Source organism: Hyaena hyaena, unplaced genomic scaffold (genome assembly GCF_003009895.1).
Source record: "Hyaena hyaena isolate Hyena2069 unplaced genomic scaffold, ASM300989v1 scaffold_247, whole genome shotgun sequence".
NCBI lineage: Eukaryota > Metazoa > Chordata > Mammalia > Carnivora > Hyaenidae > Hyaena > Hyaena hyaena.
In genome coordinates, this window is record NW_024080879.1 from 1,124,398 (window position 1) to 1,144,591 (window position 20,194).

Sequence of the window (20,194 nt, forward strand, 5' to 3'; positions counted from 1 at the left end):
AAAAAAAAAAAAAAAAAAAAAAAAAAACCTTTCCAAACTGTGTGCGGCCAAGTAGGAGTCGCCCGCCTTCTCCTCGCCTTCGTCTCCGCTCTGGGCAAGTCCAGGGAGACCGAGGCCCTCCGCTGACCGCCCACACCCGCGCCCACTGAGGAGGGGCCACAGCGCGGGGAGCCGGGCTTCTGCCCGCACCCATCGGAGGGGAGGTCCCAGAGGGGGCGGGCGGCTCCCCCCGCCGGCACACAAAAATCGGGTGATGGGGGAGGCGCTTCGCGGGCCGGAGTCCTACTTGTGGAGCGCAGCGCGAGCGCCGGCACCGAGCAGAGCGGGCAGGGCGCCTCCCCGCCGTCGCGTCCGCCCGACCCGCCCGCTGGGGACCGGTGGGTGGCGGGACCCCTCCTGGGGTTCTCTGGGCGTGCGGGGAGCGGGTGCGGAAGGGAAGGGCCCCGGGAGCGTGGTGGGCGGGCACGAGCGTGGCGGGAGGCGGGCGGGGGGCTGCGGAGGTCTTCGCGCGCGTGAGGCTTCTCTGCTCCGTTCAGCAGCTCCGCGCTCGCTGGCTTTTCCTTCCATCACATCTGGAAGGGGACTGAGTGCCTGCAGCCGCGGAGGTGAGTGTCCCCCATGTCAGGCTCCGGGAAGGAAACTTGAGAGAGTCAGTCTTTCTTGCACTTAAGTGGGGGGTGACTCACGTGTTATTCTCCGGCCGGAGGAGCGGCCGCTTTGAATGGGCCCCTGGAGCTTTGGGGGAGTAAAACGGAGGTGCACAGGACACAGATTAAACTTTGTGATAGTATAGCCAGTCCCCCAGCCTGGAGGAGGAAGCCATGGGAAACTCTTATTTGGGGTTAAGGCCTCAGGTATCATTGCTGTGGCCGGACTGGAGCGGTGGAGACACGGGGGTGTGTAAACCTCCTGCCTCCTGGTTTCCTTTGAAATAACCCCAAGGCCTCTTGGTAGGCTGGGCACTCTCTTCTTTTCTCCTTTGCCTTCTGCCGGTTTTCTCTCTGAGGGAATGCGGGAATGCCTGGTGGGTTGTAATCAAGATTGTTGTACAGGCAGATGGAAACTTCCCCGGGACCCTCAGGTTACAGCCCTTCAGCCATTTAGGACTAGAGTTCTCAGGGCGTTAGCTCGCCTGTGTGCAAAGCTACACACACCTTCTGCCTCCCCCAGCGGCTTCCTGTCCTGGGGGTTAGGGTAGTAATAGGGTTTGGGGTCCTGTGCTGTTTCCAGAGTAAGAGGACTATGTGCGTGGGCCATCTTTGGTCACTGTTTTAAAATGACAAATAGTCCAAATGTGAATATTTGTCTCTGTGGCGGACAAGTACAGTTTTTCTAAGGGTTTGTTTGAGAGCGGACTTTATTCATCGCTGAGGCTGGCAAGGGAGGTCAGCACTGGCCCCTGAGAACAGCCTTACCCCACATCCACCCAGATCCACCACCCCCCCCGACCCTCCACTCCTGCGTATTCCTCCTGGCACCTGGGTTCTGAAGTCTAAGACTCCAGGGCTGCAATGGCCTCAACCCGTTCAGGAAATTCTAGAACTGATAACCAGCAAAAAGGCCACTGAATTATCTTTTCTCTTTATCTTGTGGTAGCGTTCTATTTGTTTTAGGAGGCGTAAAATTGCAGAGTCATGGCTCTGGGGATGTGTGCCCAGGTTTTTTGTGTGTTTCATAACATCGATGTTGCAAGGCCACCATAAATAAGAAGAGAACTTTGTCCTTTTTGGCCACGAGCCAGTAAAGCGAAGAGGATTAGTCCACAGTTGAGAGACAAAGACTCAACTGTAATAGATACAGTGGGAGTAGGCATGTGTTGGGTGAGGAGGGCAAGATAAAAAGATGAGATTGGGCAGAAAAAGGCCCCCAGAAAACCAGAGGAGTCTAGAATTCTTTGCCTTGATGGTGAATAGCCCATGAGCTGAACACTTGAGAAAACTGGATTCTAGCCAGTCTTGGTCCCTCTACTGTAAATCTGGGTCAGATTACTCACTCTACCTCTCCAGGCCTCAGTTTCCTTATACGTTGAAGGCAGAGACAAATATTACTTGCTCCGACCACCTTAGAGTTTTCTAGATCCAGTGAGATAATGTGAAAGCTTTTCGAAAACTCTAAAAGTTAATCTCCTCAGTGCTTAGGACAGTGCCGAAGTAGGAACTTATTTACCAAATGCTTATAGATCACTTACTTACTAGGCCCCAGTGCTTTTCTAAGCTCCTTATACTTTCTTTACTCATTCGATATTCACAAGAATCCTGTGAGAAAGGAAGTATTACTAACCTCATTAACAGGTAAGGTAAGTAAGTCTCTGAGAAGTTAAATCCCAACAGAGGGTGGCAGAATGAAATTCACCTGACCCTAGTCTAGTTCCAGAGTCTCTGTGTGCTCAACACTCTGCTCTCTGTCCCTTTAGAGGCAGTCACCTCCACCTCAGGGGACTGAGCCCTACTCTCTAGCGAGAAGGATGGAGGTATCCTCTGCTGTGCCGACCACAGCACAGATGTGATGGACAGATACACTGTACAGATATGATTCATCATTGTAATACTTTCTTTTCTTTTTTTAATGTTCATTTATTTATATTAAGATAGAGAGCAGGGGAGGGACAGAGAGAAGCAGAGAGAGAGAATCCCAAGCAGGGCCCGCACCGGCAGCGTAGCGCCCATGTGGGGCTTGATCCCATGAGCCGTGAGATCATGACCTAATCCGAAATCAAGAGTCGGACGTTTAATGGACCGAGGCACCCAGGCCGTAAAAGTTTATTTTCTATAATTCATAGCCAACGTGCATGTTTTGTCTTTTCTTAGATGATTCATACTTCACTCCTAGAATACTCAAAACACCTAACATTTTACTCTTAATTAGGAGTACTACTATACTGTTCTCCTCCCTCCTGACCACCTTTTCCAGTAAAAAGCTTTCAGTAATTGCATTTTGACTACAGTGCCCAGCCGTGATGTAGGCTCAAGGCAAGTTATGAACAAATCAGCTTTGAAAAAAAGTCTGGCCCGGCATCATTTTATTCCATGCTATAAATCACTTCTCTGTTGCTTAATGTCTTACGTTCATTACTCCTTACCTGGCCCTCAGGTCTCTGAGAGGTGGTTTGTGGTGTGAAATCAGAGGCTTAGCATGGGCCCGCTTCCCCACACCACAGACCAGAGAAGTTCAGCCACATTCTTAGTGTGGTGAGGTGCACTTTCAATGTGTTGTTCACATTTAAAGAACAAGCCTCGCATTGCCCTTTCCCTCCAACTGCTGGCACCTTTGTGTGCTTTACCACCAGCTGTTCTGGAAGACTTCCACTTTTTCTCAAAAAAATTGTTTTTAATGTTTATTTATTTTTGAGAGAGACAGTGTGAGCAGGGGACGGGCAGGGAGAGAGGGAGACACAGAATCTGAAGCAGGCTCCAGGCTCTGAGCTAGCTGTCAGCACAGAGCCCAATGTGGGGCTCGAACCCATGAGCTGTGAGATCATGACCTGAGCCGAAGTCAGGCGCTTAACCAGCTGAGCCACCCAGGCGCCCCTCTCCTTTTTCAATATCAATGTTCACAAAAGGAAAACCATTCTCTGCGTTTTTATGCTACTGCCAAATAAATTTTATTTTGCAAACGTTCATAGAGACCTACAGAAACTGTTTTAGTTGTAAAATGATTGTTAAATAACAACAATTCCTACTTGATAAACTTTTCTTAATTTTTTAAAAAATTAATATTCCTGCTGTGTGTCTTCAGATCTCTGTCCGGAGGCTTAGGGATCCCTGATTAAGCTAATTACATGAACTCTGAAGGATAGTGCAGTTTATTCATGACTTCCTCCCCCACCCGCCCTCACTACTAGAACAAGAGCACATATGTTAAGTGGTACTAAAAGTGTATCTTGCACTGAGAGCTTATATAACATCGTGTGCTTTCAAGACTAACTGACTTGTGGAGGTGGATTAGTTTATCGTATGCATTTGGTTTTGCTTTTTAATCAGGGACGTACAGTTTCTGTTTGCTTAAATCCAAAAGTACATTTTCAGCCTACTCTGTAAAATGGTGGTTACTTGGGAAGTTTTGTTTTCTTTATCTGAAAAATGGGAGTGAGAGTACCTACCTGTAGCGTCAGTGGAAGAGGAAACAAGGTAACAGACGAAAGGGCGAACCACAGAGCAGGCTTTCAATGTGAGCTGAATGAGAATTAAGCACTTTGCAGTCTCTTTTTTAAAAAAAATTTTTAATGTTTATTTTTGAGAGAGACATACAGAGAGCGAGCTGGGGAGGAGCAGAGAGAGAGGGAGAGAGAGAGAATCCCAAGCAGGCTCTAGGTTCTGCGCTGTCAGCACAGAGCCCCAAGCAGGGCTCAAACTCGTGAACCGCGAGATCATGACCTGAGCTGAAGTGGGACGCTTCACCGACTGAGCCACCCAGATGCCCCAGCAGTTTGCAGTCTCTTGGAGGAGACAGTACAGTGTAGTTAGTGTACAAGATATGAAGTCATAGGCATGGGTTTGTGTCCTAGTTTGGTTGCTTAACATCTTGGGTTCACATTTTCTTCGTCTGTAAAATGGATATAGTTATGAGGATTGTAATAGTATGGTTACAAAGATTAAATAATGCATATAAAGTACATGGCAGAGTTGGACACGTAGTGAGCTCTTATATAATTGAATGTATATGTATGTTTAGGTCACGCTAACAGCAATGCATGGACAACAATAGAACCTGTAGCATTGTATAGAAAGAGATATAGATTTATAGATTATTGGTAGGTGGATAGAAGGATCAGAATTAGGTAGGCGTCACTCTAATAAGGTTGCATGCAGGGGTTGAGTTTTAAAGGCAGGAGTGGACATTGTGTACAAGAGACGGCACTACGTGCCGAGCATGGATATGAGAAAAGAGGAGTGTTTACGTGGAAGAGACAGAAGAAGCAGATAGCGAGGCTGATGATAGAAAGAGAAGACATGAAAAGGAACGGCTACCAGACGGGGTAGGGAATTTCAATCTGCAGCTTTACTTCATCCTACCCACTTTGACTTCAGTATCACTGGTCTATCTTAGCTCCCCTTCTGAGTACATTCGCAATTATACTTCCAACTCCAGACAGATGGTTACATTCACTGGAATGTGAAGTAACCTGAAGAGTTCTGTAAAGATGATCTTCCTGGGGCGCCTGGGTGGCTCAGTTGGTGGAACGTCCAGCTTTGGCTCAGGTCAGAATCTCACGGTTCATGAGTTCGAGCCCCGTGTCGCGCTCCCTGCTGTCAGTGAGGATCCTCAGTCCTTCTCTTTCTCTGTCCCTCCCCACTTGTGTGTTCACTCTCTCTCTCAAAAATAAAATTAAAAAATTAAATTAAAAAGATAACCCTCCTTCCCTTATTCCTTCTATGAAAGTACCATCAATACCAATTCCTTACTTTGCATGTGCCTACCTAGCATTTTGTTCCTAATATCCTGCTTCTTCTTCACTTGTGTTGGTATTGATGGGGACTATAATCGCGCTGATAATGATGATCATAACGATATAATAAACTTTGCTGAGGGTGTTTCATGGGCCAGGTGCTAGGCTAAGTATATTCCACGTGCTATCTCAATTAAATCCTGGCAACAAACCGGTAAGTTAGGAGCTGTTATAATCGCCATCGTATAAATGAAGAAATTTAGTTTCAGAGAGGCTGAATCTCTGAACCAAAGTAAATACCAAATGGTGGGACTAGAACTTAAATCTTGTAGCCTGGGATAGTAAACACTATTGAAATGACAAAAAGCTATAAGCTGGGTTTCTAAAGCAGGACATATATTAGAATTTAGGCATTCCCGATCAAACATTAATAGTGCTACCATGTACATAATTTGATGTTCTGAATGAGATCAATTCATGAACTCTGGTCTTTTGGGTCCAGCTTGTGGCTTATCTTGATGCAAAAATATGATTTTAGTTTCTCTTTATAGCATTTTGCCCATTTATCTTTGCTTCTCATACCCCTGCATTTTCATTTTTGCTCCGTGCTTGTTTGATATCTTCAAGCTTAATGTTACAGAACTAGAAAAAAAAGAATACTTTTTATTTTGAAACTGAAAAAAGATTATTTCTTCTGTGAATAAATCCAGGATATTTTTTATGAACAATAATGCTGCAATGTAAGGACATCAAGTGACCGTCAAGTTTTTGGGGGTATTTATGTCTGCCGTGTAAAATCTTTTTAAGATTCCAGATCAAAATTGAAAAAATGGTTGACCTCACTGAACTAATGGAAAATGAAGTATTCATGGCCTTTGCTTCCTATACAACGATTATTCTTTCAAAAATGATGCTTATGAGTACAGCAACTGCATTCTTTAGATTCAGAACAAAGGTAAGACCTTTGGGGGGCAATATTTTCCTTTAAGAGTTGAAATTTTGGAAAATCAGTTTTCTTGACTTTTTTTTTCTGGTAAACCCCAATGGCACATTGTTTGATGTTGCAAATGTATTATGCAATCATTGTTACAGATACATCTGATATATTTATAGAACAGGCACTTTCTCCTGGAAACTACTAAGTGGTTTCTTTCATTGTGGCTTTTACCTTTTGTCATGCTGCCTAGTATATGAGATTCTTGGAGTATCAAAGTTTTCAAGGAAACATTCTGAGATTTTGAAGTTAATTTTGCCCACTAGAGTTTAGAAAATAGTCATTTTCCAGACAGTTAACTGGTGTTTTCAGTTCTGTGACAGGTGAAGAATATACTTTTGGGGACAGAATTAAGTTCTTCTGATTACCAATAGAGTCTTTTATGATTGGGACAAGGCATTTGAATTCTGTGTAGCTCCAACTTCTTAAATGGATGCTATTTCTGCCTGGCATTATAAGAATGTGATTTTTTCCCTAAAGTGGAGAGTTGGGGAAAGTGGTAGGAAGATTCTGGAACGTATATCCTGTACTCAAGCAGAATTTCTAACACAGTAAGGGGAGTAGAGCAAAGCTACCGTGACAAAGGTAAACCATTTTCGTTGATGTTGTCCCTCATCGGCCACTACTTCCTGGAAGTAGTGTGTGTCCCCAGTTTTGTCCTCCAGACACTTGCTTTGGTTGAGAACTCACAGTCATCCTTAAGGTGTTTCCTTGTTACTGCCTTGAGGGATCACTCCTTCCCAGGACATTTGCATTTTAATGCCTGCAGACACAGACACGTTTACATCTCTAATAGGTCTCTAATAGGTCTGAGTGTTAGAGCAGCTACCAGGAAGGTGGCTGCCTACCACCAGCTCCACGGTGTCTTCTAGAAACATAGTAGCATGCAGCAAAGCGGAAATGTTCCCTGTCTTGTAAGAAAAGGAGAAAGGAACTCAGATTTGTGGAGCGCCGGTGATATGTACCAGGCGCTGTGTGGTGCTCCTTATATGTGTAAGATCATAGGATCATTTTACATAATTGTGCATATTAGTACGTGAAATGAGGGTTAGTCTCCCCATTTTACAGATGAGGAGCTGAAGATCAGAGACGCTATGCACCAATAAAGGGTGATGCTGAGATTCTAATTCAGATTGCTTTAAAGTCAAATCTCATGCACTTTCCATTGTAATACATTTAGTTACTTATCTGAAACATATTTATTGAACATCTAGTGTATGTCAGACTGTGATGACCTCAAGAGCTGATACTGTATCATGTCCTTTCTCACCAGTTCTCTGCAACATCTTAATCTGAAACAAATGCTTATGTCATATTAAGAAAAGTATGATAATACTTATGGATTTGTAAGCTTAAGTCAAGCTAATTTTGTAGTTCATGGTTTTCTTTACTATAAATAATTAAGCAGTGGAACATACTTAAATATTTCTTAAATGCATTTTTCAAGTTTCAAGGGATGGGGAAATCATATCAAAGAGCATAATCACTGCAGGAAGGAATAAATGAACATATGCCCTAGAATATGTACTTGGTATTTATAGGAAGGCAATTCAACTTCTTATATTTCACTATATTATTCAACCCAAAGTGTTAATTCAGCAAAAGCAAAGAGACACATAGCCTAACAGAGTACAAAATATATTTCCTGCCCCTCACTCTTTTACGCTTCTTGCCTGTTCTCTAGCATCCTTGGCTATGAAAGTTATGACTTTACTATGAGCCAATCAGTTGGAAATGTTAATACTCCTGAGAGCAATTGTATCAACGTCACTATGAAAAATGCCAGTTCGCCATAATAATAGCCCATGATGATTTAAAATTATACTCTCTTCCCCCTTTTTGGTTCCTTTTTGCTATTTTTAAACATTGGTTTTTATTTCAGTTCGTATTTATGCTTTTTTTTTAAGTTTTTTTTTGACTGTTAATAAAAATGGAGATTTAAGTATAGACCCTTTCCTGTGCTTGAGCTCCAAATTTTCTTTCCTAAGGGCCAATCTGGAGGCCTGTCTTTTTTCTGTTAAAATGCAAATAACTTATCAGGTAGAATACTCCCCTGTTACTTGGTATTTGAACAAAGTTTCTTTTCTTGGTATTTGGAATAGGCTTTTGCCAACCCAGAAGACTGTGCAAACTTTGGCAAAGGAGAAAATGCCAAGAAATATTTACGAACAGACGACAAAGTGGAACGTGTGCGAAGGTAAACTATTTTATCAAAGAATTTTGGTCAAGGTCAGTGAGATGTTGGGGGTCATAAGACAGGGGAAAGCCAGTCATCTTATACAGTCCATGTAATACTTATGGAAAACTAGAAGTTTTAGAAGTCTCCAACTCTCCCTGCAATTGTACACATTGCGAATTTCCTACTCTGTTGGGGTTAATGACTTTTTTCTGTGCAGGGAGTTTTCAGAAGTAGTTACAGGTAGGAGGTAAAATGAGGATGGTAGATTCTTACGGTTTTGCCATCTTTCTCTAGAGTTGAGAGTGTCAGCTTGTGTGAAAGGGTGAAGATAACTTTTGCATAAGACTCAAAATGTGGGTGGATGATTCAGTCGGTTAAGTGTCCGACTCAATTTTGGCTCAGGTCACGATTTCATGGTTCCTGGGATTGAGCCCCATGTGCTCTGCGCTGACAGCATGGAGCCTGCTTGGGATTCTCTCTCTCTCTCTCTCTCTCTCTCTCTTTCTGCCCCTCCTTCTCTTATGCACACTCACTCGCTCTCTCTCAAAATAAATAAGTAAAAATTGAAAAACACAAGACTCAAAATGTGAACGTGGGAAATCTTGCCCTTCTTTCTTGCTCTCCTTTGTAGGTATCATGCTTAATGTGCTGACAATTCAATAAACAATGAAAAGCAATAAGCCAAGATACAATTCACACAGCTTCCTTATAATTAATATACTTTTCAAAAAGCCACATTGAATTCTAGTCCTAAAGGTTTATTTCTTAATCCTTGCCTTAAAGTTATATAAATTGCAAACTTTTTTCACCTTTACTGAGCTGTAATTGACAGAATTATAAGACACTTAAAGTGCACAGCATCATGATTTGATTGATATACGTTGGGAAAGGTTTATCTCCACCGAGTTCATTAACACATCCATCACCTCCACATTTACCATCCTTTGTTTTTTATGAGAGCATTTTAGTTCTAATCTCTTAGCAAATTTCAATTATACAGTAGAGTGTTACTAACTATAGTCACCATGTTATGCTTTAGATCCACAGATCTTCATCTTATATATGAAATTTTGTACCCTTTTACCAACTTGCCCTTAGTTTCCCCCAGCACCTGGCAACCACTTTTCTACTCTCTGCTTCTATGAGTTTGACTTCTTTTTCCTGTCTTTTATATTCCTTGTATAAGTGATACCATACAACATTTGTCTTTCTCTGTCTGCTTTATTTTACTTAGCGTAGTGTCTTTCAGGTTCATCCATGTTGCTGCACATAACAGGATTTACTTCTTTTTTAAGGGTGAATAATCTTCCATTGCATGTATATGCACATTTTCTTTATCCCTTCATCTGGCGAGGGACACTTTGGGTATTTCTGTATCTTGGCTGTTGTGGATGCTGCAATGAACATGGGAGTGCAGATATCTCTTTGGAATAGTAGTTTCTTTCTTTCTTTTTCTTTTTCTTTTTTTTTTTTTTTTGATATATGTCCAGAAGTGGAATTGCTGGATCATCTGGCTAGAACCTCCATACTGTTTTCCATAGTGGCTGCACCAGTTTGTGTCCCCCCCCAACAGTGTTCCCTTTTTTCCACATCATCGCCAGGATTTTGTTATCTCTTGTCTTTTTGATAATAGCCATCCTAACACAGGTTCGGTTGATCAAAACCATTGCTAGCCAATGGTTTTTGGATGTCTTCTTTGGACCAAAATGACCATTCAGGTCCTTGCTCATTTATTAATTGGATTATTATTATTATTGCTATGGAGTTGTGCAAGTTCCTTGTATATTTGGGATATTAACCACCTATCAGATATGTGGGCTGCAAATATTTTCTCCTCTTCCATAGATTGTCTTCTGTTTTGATGATGGCTTCCTTTGCAGAGCAGCAGCTCTTTGCTTTGATATAGACCCAGGTGTTTCTTTTTGCTTTTGTTGTCTTTGCTTCTGGTGTCAATGCCAAAAAAAATTGTTGCGCAAATCAATGTCAAGGAGCTTACCTTCTACGTTTTCTTCCAGGAGTTTTATGGTTTTAGGTATTACATTCAAGTCTTCAATTTATTTTGAGTTGACTTTTGCATATAATATAAAATGGGGTCTTGTTTCCTTCTTTTGCATGTGGGTATCCAGTTTTCCTAACACAGTTTATTGAAGAGACTAGACTTCTTATTGTATATTATTGGCCCTTTTGTCAAAAATTAATTGACTACAAATGCATGGGTTTATTTCTGGGTTTTCAAGAAAATTAGCTCTAGGAAATTAATTGACTGCTAATGACTCCATTGACCTAACATGTCTGTTTTATGCCAGTACCATACTGCTTTGATGATTATAGTTTTGTAATATAGTTTGAAATCAGGATGTTATGCCTCTAGTCCTATTCTTCTTTCTTAAAACTGCTTTGGATTATTCAGATCTTTTTTATTTATTTATTTATTTTAATTTAATTTTTTACAAATAGTTTATTGTCAAGTTGGTTTCCATATAACACCCAGTGCTCATCCCCACAAGTGCCCCCCTCCATGCCCATCTCCCCCCTTCCCCCTCTACATCCATCAGTCCTCAGTTTGTTCTCAGCATTCAAGAGTCTCTCATGGTTTGCCTCTCAGATCTTTGTGGTTGCATACAAACTTTAGGATTGTTTTTCTATTTCTCTAAAAATATGCCATTGGGATTTTGAGAGGGAGTGAACTGAATCTGTAGGTCGCTTGGAGGAGTATGGGCATTCTAACAATACCAGTTCCTCCAACCTAGGAGCACAGAAGATTTTCCATTACTTTGTGTTTACTTCAGTTTTTTTCATCCGTGTCTTATAGTTTCCAATTATAGATCTTCCACTTCCTTGCTTAAATATTTTATTCTTTTTAGTGCAATTGTAAATCGAATTGTTTTTCTAATTATTCTTTCTGATAGTTCATTGTTAATGTATAAAAATGCAGCTGATGTCTGTGTATTGATTTTGTATCCTACAGCTTTACTGAATTCATGTATTAGTTTTTATAGTTGTTTAGCAGAATTAGGGTTTCTGGTATATCGTTTGTCTCTGCATTTGTCTCTGCAAATAGAGACAATTTTACTTCTTTCTTTCCAATTTGGATTTTTATTTGCTGTTCTTGATTAATTACTCTGGCTAGCATTTCCACAGTATGCTGAATAAAAGTGGTGAGAGTGAGCATCCTTATCTTCTTCCTGATCTTAGAGGATATCTTTCAGCTTTTCATGATGTATGATGTTAGCCATGGGATTGTCATATGTGGCCTTCATTATGTTGAAGTACGTTCCCTCTATGTGCTATTTGTTCCAAGTCTCTACATGAAGGAATTTTGAATTTTGTCAAATGCTTTTTCTGTGTCTCTTGAGATGACAATATGATTTTTATCCCTTTTTTTGTTAATGTGGTGTTGATGTATGGATGTTGAACCATCCTTGCATCTCTGGATTAAATCTCATTTGATAATGGTCATTATTTTTTAAATCCTTTTAATTAAACTGTTGAATTTGGTTTGCTAATATTTTGTTGAGAGTGTTCCTATTTATGTTTATCAAATATTGACCTGTAATTTTCTTTTCTTGTAGTGTCCTTATCTGGCTTTGGCGTCAGGGTAATGCTGGCCTTGTAAAATGGGTTTAGAAGTGTTATGTTCTCTTCTACTGTTTTGGAAGAGTTTGAGAAGAGTTGCTATTAATTCTTCTTTAACTGATCGGTAGAATTAAGCAGTGAAGTCATCTGGCCCTGGATTTCTTCGTCGGGAGATTTTGATGACTGATTTAGTCTCATTACTAGTAATTGGTCCGATCAGATTTTCTATTTCTTCATGATTCAGTCTTGGTATATTGTATGCTTCTAGAATTTGTCCATTTCTTCCAGGGTGTCTAATTTGTTGGTGTCTGATTGTTCATACTAGTCTCCTTTGTATTTCTCTGGTATCAGTTGGAATGTCTCCACTCTCAATTCCGTATTTTTTTTTAATGTTTTATTTATTTCTGAGAGAGAGAGAGAGAGACAGTGTGAGCAGGGGAGGGGCAGAGAGAGAGGGAGACACAGAATCTGAAGCAGGCTCCAGGCTCTGAGCTGTCTGAGCTGCACAGAACCCGACGCGGGGCTCGAACCCACAAACCTTGAGATCATGACCTGAGCTGAAGTCGGACGCTGAACTGACTGAGCCACCCAGGTGCCCCTCAATTCCGTATTTTATTTATTTGCATCCTTCCTCATTTTTTAATGTTAAATCTAAAGGCTTATCTATTTTACCTTTTTAAAAATCAGTTCTGCATTTCATTGGCTTTTTCTGTTGTCTTTTTAACCTACATTTCATTTATTTCCACTACCATCTTTATTATTTCCTTCTTCTAACTTTGGGGTTACTTTATTTTTCTTGTTTCTTAAGGTGTAAAGTTAGGTTGTTTATTTGATATCTTTCCTTTTCTTAGTGTAGGTATTTATCACTACAAACTTCCTAGAAATGCTTTTGTTGTACCCATAAGTTTTGGTATTTTCTGTTTCATCTTCATTTTCTCAAGATCATATGTTTTGCCCTAACATATGATCTGTCTTGGAGAATGTTCTGTATATATTTGAAAAGAATGTATATTCTGTTGCAGTTGAGTGCCACGTTTTTTAAACGTCTCTTATGGTGATCTGAGCTAATGTATAAGTTCAAGTCCAATGTTTTCTTACTGATTTTCTGTCTGGATAATCTGCCCATTATTATTTTTTAAATTTCACTGTGGGGGGGTATAGAGAGTGGGTGAGAGAGGATCCCAAGCTGATATAAATGATCCTGACACAGAGCTCAAATCCAAACTGTGAGATCATGATCTGAGCCAAAAATCAAGAGTCCAGATGTTTAATCGACTGAGCCACTCAGGTGCCGCTTGATGATCTATCCATTGTTGAAAGTGGAGTATTAAAACCCCTTACTACTATTATTATTATATTGTCATTTCTCCCTTTAAGTCTTTAATATTTGCTTTATATATTTAGGGGGTCCTATGATAGGTGTATAAATATTTACTAATGTTATATCCTCTGGATGAATTGGCCTACTTCATCATTATATAATGGCTTTGTCTCTTGTTATAGTCTTTAGCTTGAAGCCTGCTTTGTGTAATATAAGCATAGCTTTTCCTGCTTTCTTTTGTGTTCTATATCCATGGAATATCTTATTCCATCCCTTCACTTTCAGTCTACATGTCCTTAATGCAGAAGTAAGTCTCTTATAGACCGCATATAGTTGGATCTTGTTTTTTTATCCATTTATTCTGTGTCTTTTGTTATAGTTATTTTTGTTACTTTCATCTTTTAGTCTTTATACTAGAATTATATGTAATTTACCCACCATCATTACATTAGTTTTTGAATTTAACTATATTTGATTTTACTGATGAGTTTTTTACTTTCATATGTTTTCTTCTTACTAATTACTGTCTTGTTTCAGCTTAAAGAACACCTTTTAACATTTCTAGCTGCTTTAATGGTGATGAACACTTTCAGCTTTTTTTGGAAAACTATCTCTCCTTCGATTCTGAAGGACAACTTTGTCTGGTAGAGGATTCCTACTGACAGGTTTTTGTTTTGTTTTTGTTTTTGTTTTTGTTTTAAGACCTTAGAACATATCATTCCACTCCCTTCTACCTTGTAGTTTTTGGTAAAAAGTATTCTGATAGTCTTATAGGGTTTCTTTGTATAAAACAAGCTGCTTTTCTCCTGCTGCTTCTAAGATTCTCTCCTGTCTTTAACTTTTGATAATTTAATTATAATGTGTCTCCTTGTGAGTCTCTTTGGATTCATATTTTTTGGTACTTTCTGAGGTTCCTGCGTCTGGGTGTCTCTTTCTTTCACCAGGTTAGGGAAGATGTTAGCCATTATTACTATTATTTTTTTGGCTAAGCTTTCTGCCTCCTTTTCACCCTCTTCCACTTCTGGAACTTCCATAATAAACAAATAAATATTAATCTTTTTGATGATGTTCCATAAACTATATTTACTCCTTTTCATTTTTTTTTGTGTCTACAATTGGCTGAATTCCACTGCTATGTCTTCAAGTTTACTGATTCTTTCTTCTACTTGATCTAGTCTGTTGTTGAACCACTCTATTGAATTTTTAAATTCAGTTATTGTATTCTTCTGCTTTGTGATTTCTTTTGGGCACTTCTTAATATTTTCTATTTCTGTTGTAATCTCGCTTTGTTCATGCATTTCTCTCCTGAATGTAGGAGCATATTATGACCACTATTTTGAACTCTCTATTAAGTAAATGTACTTATTTCTGTTTTGTTAAGATCTGTTCCTGTAGATTTATCCTGTTCTTTGGTTTGAAACACATTCCTCTGTTTTTTTTTGTTTTCCTTGGCACTCTATTGGTTTCTGTCCATTAGAAAACGACCACTCCTCCCAGTCTTGACAGAATGGTCTCATATAGGAAATGAACCTTGTTAATTATCCTGGCCTGAGCCCTGGTTGTCTCTCAGACCTTGTGATCATCTAAGCTGTCATCTTTGTTTTTACTGGCTCCCAGTAGTTCAGGGTGTGCCAAGATTTGTCAAGTGTTCCAAAGGGAGGATCACAGTCAACATTTAAATGTAGGCTAATCGGAAGCTGGACATTTGGGTATAGCTGCAAAAGTATGTAGTTATGCTCCATCTAGAGAGATACTGGGATTTGGGCATTTGTGTCAACTCCCTCCCTTCTAGGCTGTGTATAGCCATGTGGACAGATAGTCGTAGTGACTGCTTGAGCTTGTGGAGAACTGATTCTTTGTTTGCTGTATTTTGTGGGACCCTTAACTGTTAGTGCTGATCAGGGTCAGGTGATCCAAGGACCCGTCCCTAGGGCTGCAGCCATAAAGGTTGGAATGCATACATGTGTATAAGCTCCTTCCAGGGAGATACTGGTGACCGGGATCAAGGTAAAAAGAAAAGGCCAGGGAGGTGTCTACCGGCTTCTCTGGTTTCTACAAAGGATCAGAGTCTGACCCTAGATACAAGCATGCTGATACTTACTTAGGTAGTAGATTTCAAAGTATATAGTTGCATACCTTTAAGGAAAAGACTGGGAGAGGGACAATTTTGCCTGCTCCCTCTGTGCAGACACACAAGTCTTGTACAGCCCTTAACAACTTCTCTTTTATTTGCTGCAAGTCTTGTGGATCATTGGGATGCACTCTTCATTGATTTTCAGAGCTAGATATTTCAGGGGTCTGTCCTTGGGTGGCAGTCTTAAATGTTTGGGCACAAATGTGAAGTCTAAACCCACTGCTCCTCAGGAAGAAGCTTGGAGTTGGAAGTTCCCTCTCAGTTGTGTGACACTAAACTAGGGGTTAGGGCTTATGGCAAGATTGTGTCTCAGCCTTAAATATGGATATTGCTCAATGTCTCGGAGTCACGTAGCTTGTTTCTGGATTTCTTTCAGAGGTAATTACTTTGCGTGGGACTCTACATTTGATGTGGCTGTGGAAGGGAGTGAGTCCAAGAGCCTCCTGTGTCACCATCTTGGCTGTCCCTCCCCACCCCCACAGAATTTTTGTTGTTGTTGGGATTCCATTAGCATTCTATTAATTACCTTTTCCTAACATTGAAACATCAGAGTTATATGTAAATTTCTCATTTAGTATATTCTTTTCTTTTTTCTTTTTAATGTTTATTTATTTTTGAGGGGGCGGAGAGAACGAACAGGGGAGGGGCAGAGAAAGAGAGAGACATGGAATCTGAAGCAGGCTCCAGGCTCTGAGCTGTCAGCACAGACCTGACACGGGGCTCAAACTCACAAACCATGAAATCATGACCTGAGCTGAAGTCGGATGCTTAAATGACTAAGCCACCCAGGTGCCCCACATTTAGTATTTTCTAATGCTCATCCACACGTTGTGCAATGCTAGGCACATTTCAAGGAATAAGTAAAATTAGATGAAATTAAAGAAACAGTGAAGTGTTTTCATAGCCATACTTAAGCATACAGATATTTAAGTTTTGTGGTGAATAGTTAAGATAGAAGACATCATGGGTATATTTGATGGCACTTTTCAATTTGGTGAATATGAATAGTGAAATGGATACTGAAATAAGAAAAATTTACTTCTGTAATTCAGGTATGTATCAGCTGGAGTCTGTAGTCCCTTTAGGATCTAGATTATATTTGATTGTCACTGTTTTGATCCCCCCTGAAAGTCCAAAAGCTCTCCCACGATTTCTGCAGAATCCCTGTCAGTCTGGTTCCTACATTTGTGCGTGTTTCCTTTGGCTACGTTTGTGAGGCTAGTGTAAAGTTGTTTTTCCTCAACTTTCAAAACACCGACTTAAGACATGTGTATAAAATAGACGGGGCTAAATTGAGTCACATTATGGCAATGCAAACATTTCAAGCTGTAGGTGAGACAGAGTTCTGACAGTGTCCTTCAGCGGCCTCTCCCTGGGAAGTTGCACTGTCCCTTCCTTACCTCAGATAATGTGCAGCATTATATCATTTTGCAGGCTCTTTTTTTGCCCCATGCACTTCCTTGCTTTATCAGTACTGAAATTAAGTTCACATTTTTGCTTATGCAAAAAGGCAATCCCAAGTTATCTATTAAACAGGAAGGTTTTTGGGGCACCTGGATGGTTCAGTCAGTTAAGCGTCTGGCTTCAGCTCAGGTCATGATCTCACGGTTCGTGGGTTCAAGCCTTGCGTCAGGCTCTGTGCTGACAGCTCAGAGCCTGGAGCCTGTTTCAGATTCTGGGCCTCCCTCTCTCTCTGACTCTGCCCTGCTCATGCTGTCTCTGTCTCTCTCAGAAATAAATAAAAACATTTAAAAAATTAAAAAAACAGAAATGTTTTTCTTCTAAGAAGTCTGTGCTAGATAACTTGAATAAAATTTAGCTTCTGCTTCACTTAGTTATGTATCTGTTAAATTAGCAGTCCTGCTGAATAAATCAGCCAGGCTTAGAAATGGTCTGTGCCAAGAATGTGGATCTAAAATAGTTTCAGGAGAAAGAATCAATGTGAAAATTTCAAACTGTATTAGGAAATTATAAATGTTATGGTGAAAAAGAATCAACATTAGAAAAGGTGAGTAAAGCTTTGTGGAGTTACCAAAACCACCAAAAAGACATTAAGCAGTTTAAAACTTTGTCTTTACCATTTGTACCTCCCTTCTGGAGAAGGTAATCACATCCGTGATGCTAATCACGACCCTATGCCCAGGACTTGAAAGCGATAACGATTAGGCTCTCAATAGCATTAGTAAGTTCGAAGAGAAGATCCAAGTGCCGTGTGTGAAAGCTTAACAAAAGATATTTTATTATGAGATTTTAGATTCTTCCGCACTCTTCCTTCCCATTCCCACCCCCATGCCCATTGTACTTCCAGAGGAGAAAGCCATTATTGAAGCTGATCTTCTAGTCAAGCTGTGAATAACCATTGACCCTCATTCTGAAAGGAGTCAGTGTCCATAGAGATGCAGCAACTGTGGGCACAGCGCCCCCTGGTGATGGACACTGGGTCTTCAGTGTGGCGACGGAGGAAAGAGTCTCCAAGAGAGACAGTGTCCCGTTTCCTGTTGTAATTTTTGAGACCTTATCGACCCCACCAAAAGGTTTCTAGTAACAATTCACCGTTGGGGATACTTTTCAGATAAAGAGTTTCCAGAATCTCCCCATTTCATTTTTAACCTAGACTTTTTCTTTTTTATCACTTCCACACGGAAAAGCTATTTCTCTTAGTATAAGATGCCAATGGCAGGGACTGAATGGGGCTACAAATGAGGTGAAATGAAGTATGCTTTCAGTATGCAATACTGAGAAAATTAATACGTACACCATATGGGACAAATAAATAAAAACATAAAGTAATATGTGTTGGAAATGTTAAGATAAATAGCTTAAAGTAAGTTACTTGCATTTTGGGCAGACAGAACTCAGTGATGATTAGAAAACATTTTACGTATGTATTTATTTAATCTTATCTCACCATGTTCTGGAAAGAATTTGAGACCATGTATACATTAAATACAACAAGATAAAAGGAAAGTTGCAAGGTAGTCAGGGCTGCTGGAGAAATAAAGGGAACCATTCAAAAGGAAGATAAGGAAGGTTTGGGTTTGGTATATAGGGAAAGGAGAGACTTTTAGAATATACTACTTTCAAAGGCAGAGACTACCCTTTCCCTGAGAGTGCTTAATCGAGTCTAGGTGATACTCCCTGGGGATTCTGCTAAGGGACTGATGCATAGGTTAGGAGTTGAACTAGATGGCTTCTCTTCTCACTGGCCCCAGTGCATGAACAAAGCATTCATTGAGAGATTATTGTGTGTGTATCCTGTCACTTCTTCTATTGGGGTACTATAAAAGAGCTTTAAGACTAATATTCCTGAAAATGTAATGTGTCTTTGTTATTATGTTGAGATACACTAAGAATAGAAACAAAAATAATGACATTTTAAATAAACATCAGTTGGTTAAAGTGCAAGGCAATTTAAACAAAAATAAAATATATATGAATTTTTAAAGATCCATTCACATTATACTTAGTTTTAGAAGAAATGGAAAAATGCTATATATGTCTATTGATTTTGAAGCTAATGTTATACTATTTCCCACAGAGCTCACCTGAATGACCTTGAAAATATTGTGCCATTTCTTGGTATTGGCCTTCTGTATTCCTTGAGTGGTCCAGATCTTTCTACGGCCATCCTGCACTTCAGATTCTTTGTTGGAGCACGGATCTACCACACAATCGCATATTTGACACCCCTTCCCCAGCCAAATCGTGCTTTGGCTTTCTTTCTTGGATATGGAGTTACTTTTTCAATGGCTTACAGGTTGTTGAAGAGTAGATTGTACCTGTAAGGAGAATCCTACGACTCATCATTCAGTTAATTTCTAAGAATTCTGTACTTCTAGTTTATAATGATACTTTTTTTTCTTAGATTTTAAGTGGGAAGGGAGCAGAGAAACTAAGATGTGGCAAACAGTCTGAATATTAACATCACAAATATCTTTGAATCTTATACTTTTACTGAAATTTTAACATAATTTTTAAGCCTTTTGATTTCTTCTTTAAGTGCCTTGTTATAAATTCAGATTTTAACTTGTAGCATTCATTCAACATTTAATATTTTAAATCTGTTAAAAGGGTGAGTGCATGCATGACACACCTGTATTGCAATATTGCTGAAACAGGCATAGGAAATAAAGAATTTGAAGAATAGTTTCATTTGGTTTAATTTTTCCCCATCTTATATTTCCAAAAGGCCTTAACCTACAAGAAAGTGGAAAAGTAGCCCAATGCTCCTTTATGTATCTTTCACCTAGGTTTACCAACTGTTGACATTTTTCTTATTTGTTTTCACTCTATCACTCAGTATTTTTCTGAATAATTTCAAAGTAAGTTGCAGAAATCATGATACTTCACTTCTAAATACTTCAACATGTATCTCCTATGAATAAGACAGTCCCCAAATAAGTGCAATATCATGAGCACACACAAGAAATTTAACATTAATATAATAATGTTATATATAATTCATATCTAAATGTCCTTGATCTTCCTAATAATGTCTTTTAAAACTGCTATAATTTGGATCCAGGGACCAAACAAGGACAACACAAGCATTTTGTTATTATTTCTGTTTAATTTGCAATAAAATTGAAGATGGGGCGCCTCGG

The 20,194-nt window shown here is 39.8% G+C and overlaps 1 protein-coding gene across 2 annotated transcripts; it reads left to right on the plus strand.

Moving 5' to 3' along the window:
• The first annotated feature begins 91 nt into the window (after positions 1–91).
• MGST1 (microsomal glutathione S-transferase 1) lies at positions 92–19,736 on the plus strand. 2 transcript variants are annotated; one of them, XM_039244663.1, is made up of 5 exons: positions 92–377; positions 537–605; positions 6,194–6,341; positions 8,483–8,577; positions 19,129–19,736. In XM_039244663.1, the coding sequence occupies exons 3-5, from the start codon at positions 6,216–6,218 to the stop codon at positions 19,373–19,375; spliced, it is 468 nt and encodes a 155-aa protein (XP_039100594.1). In that variant the 5' UTR covers positions 92–377; positions 537–605; positions 6,194–6,215; the 3' UTR covers positions 19,376–19,736. The 2 variants fall into 2 exon arrangements, with proteins under 2 accessions (XP_039100594.1, XP_039100595.1); XM_039244664.1 differs by having other exon boundaries at positions 540–605.
• The last annotated feature ends 458 nt before the right edge of the window (positions 19,737–20,194 follow it).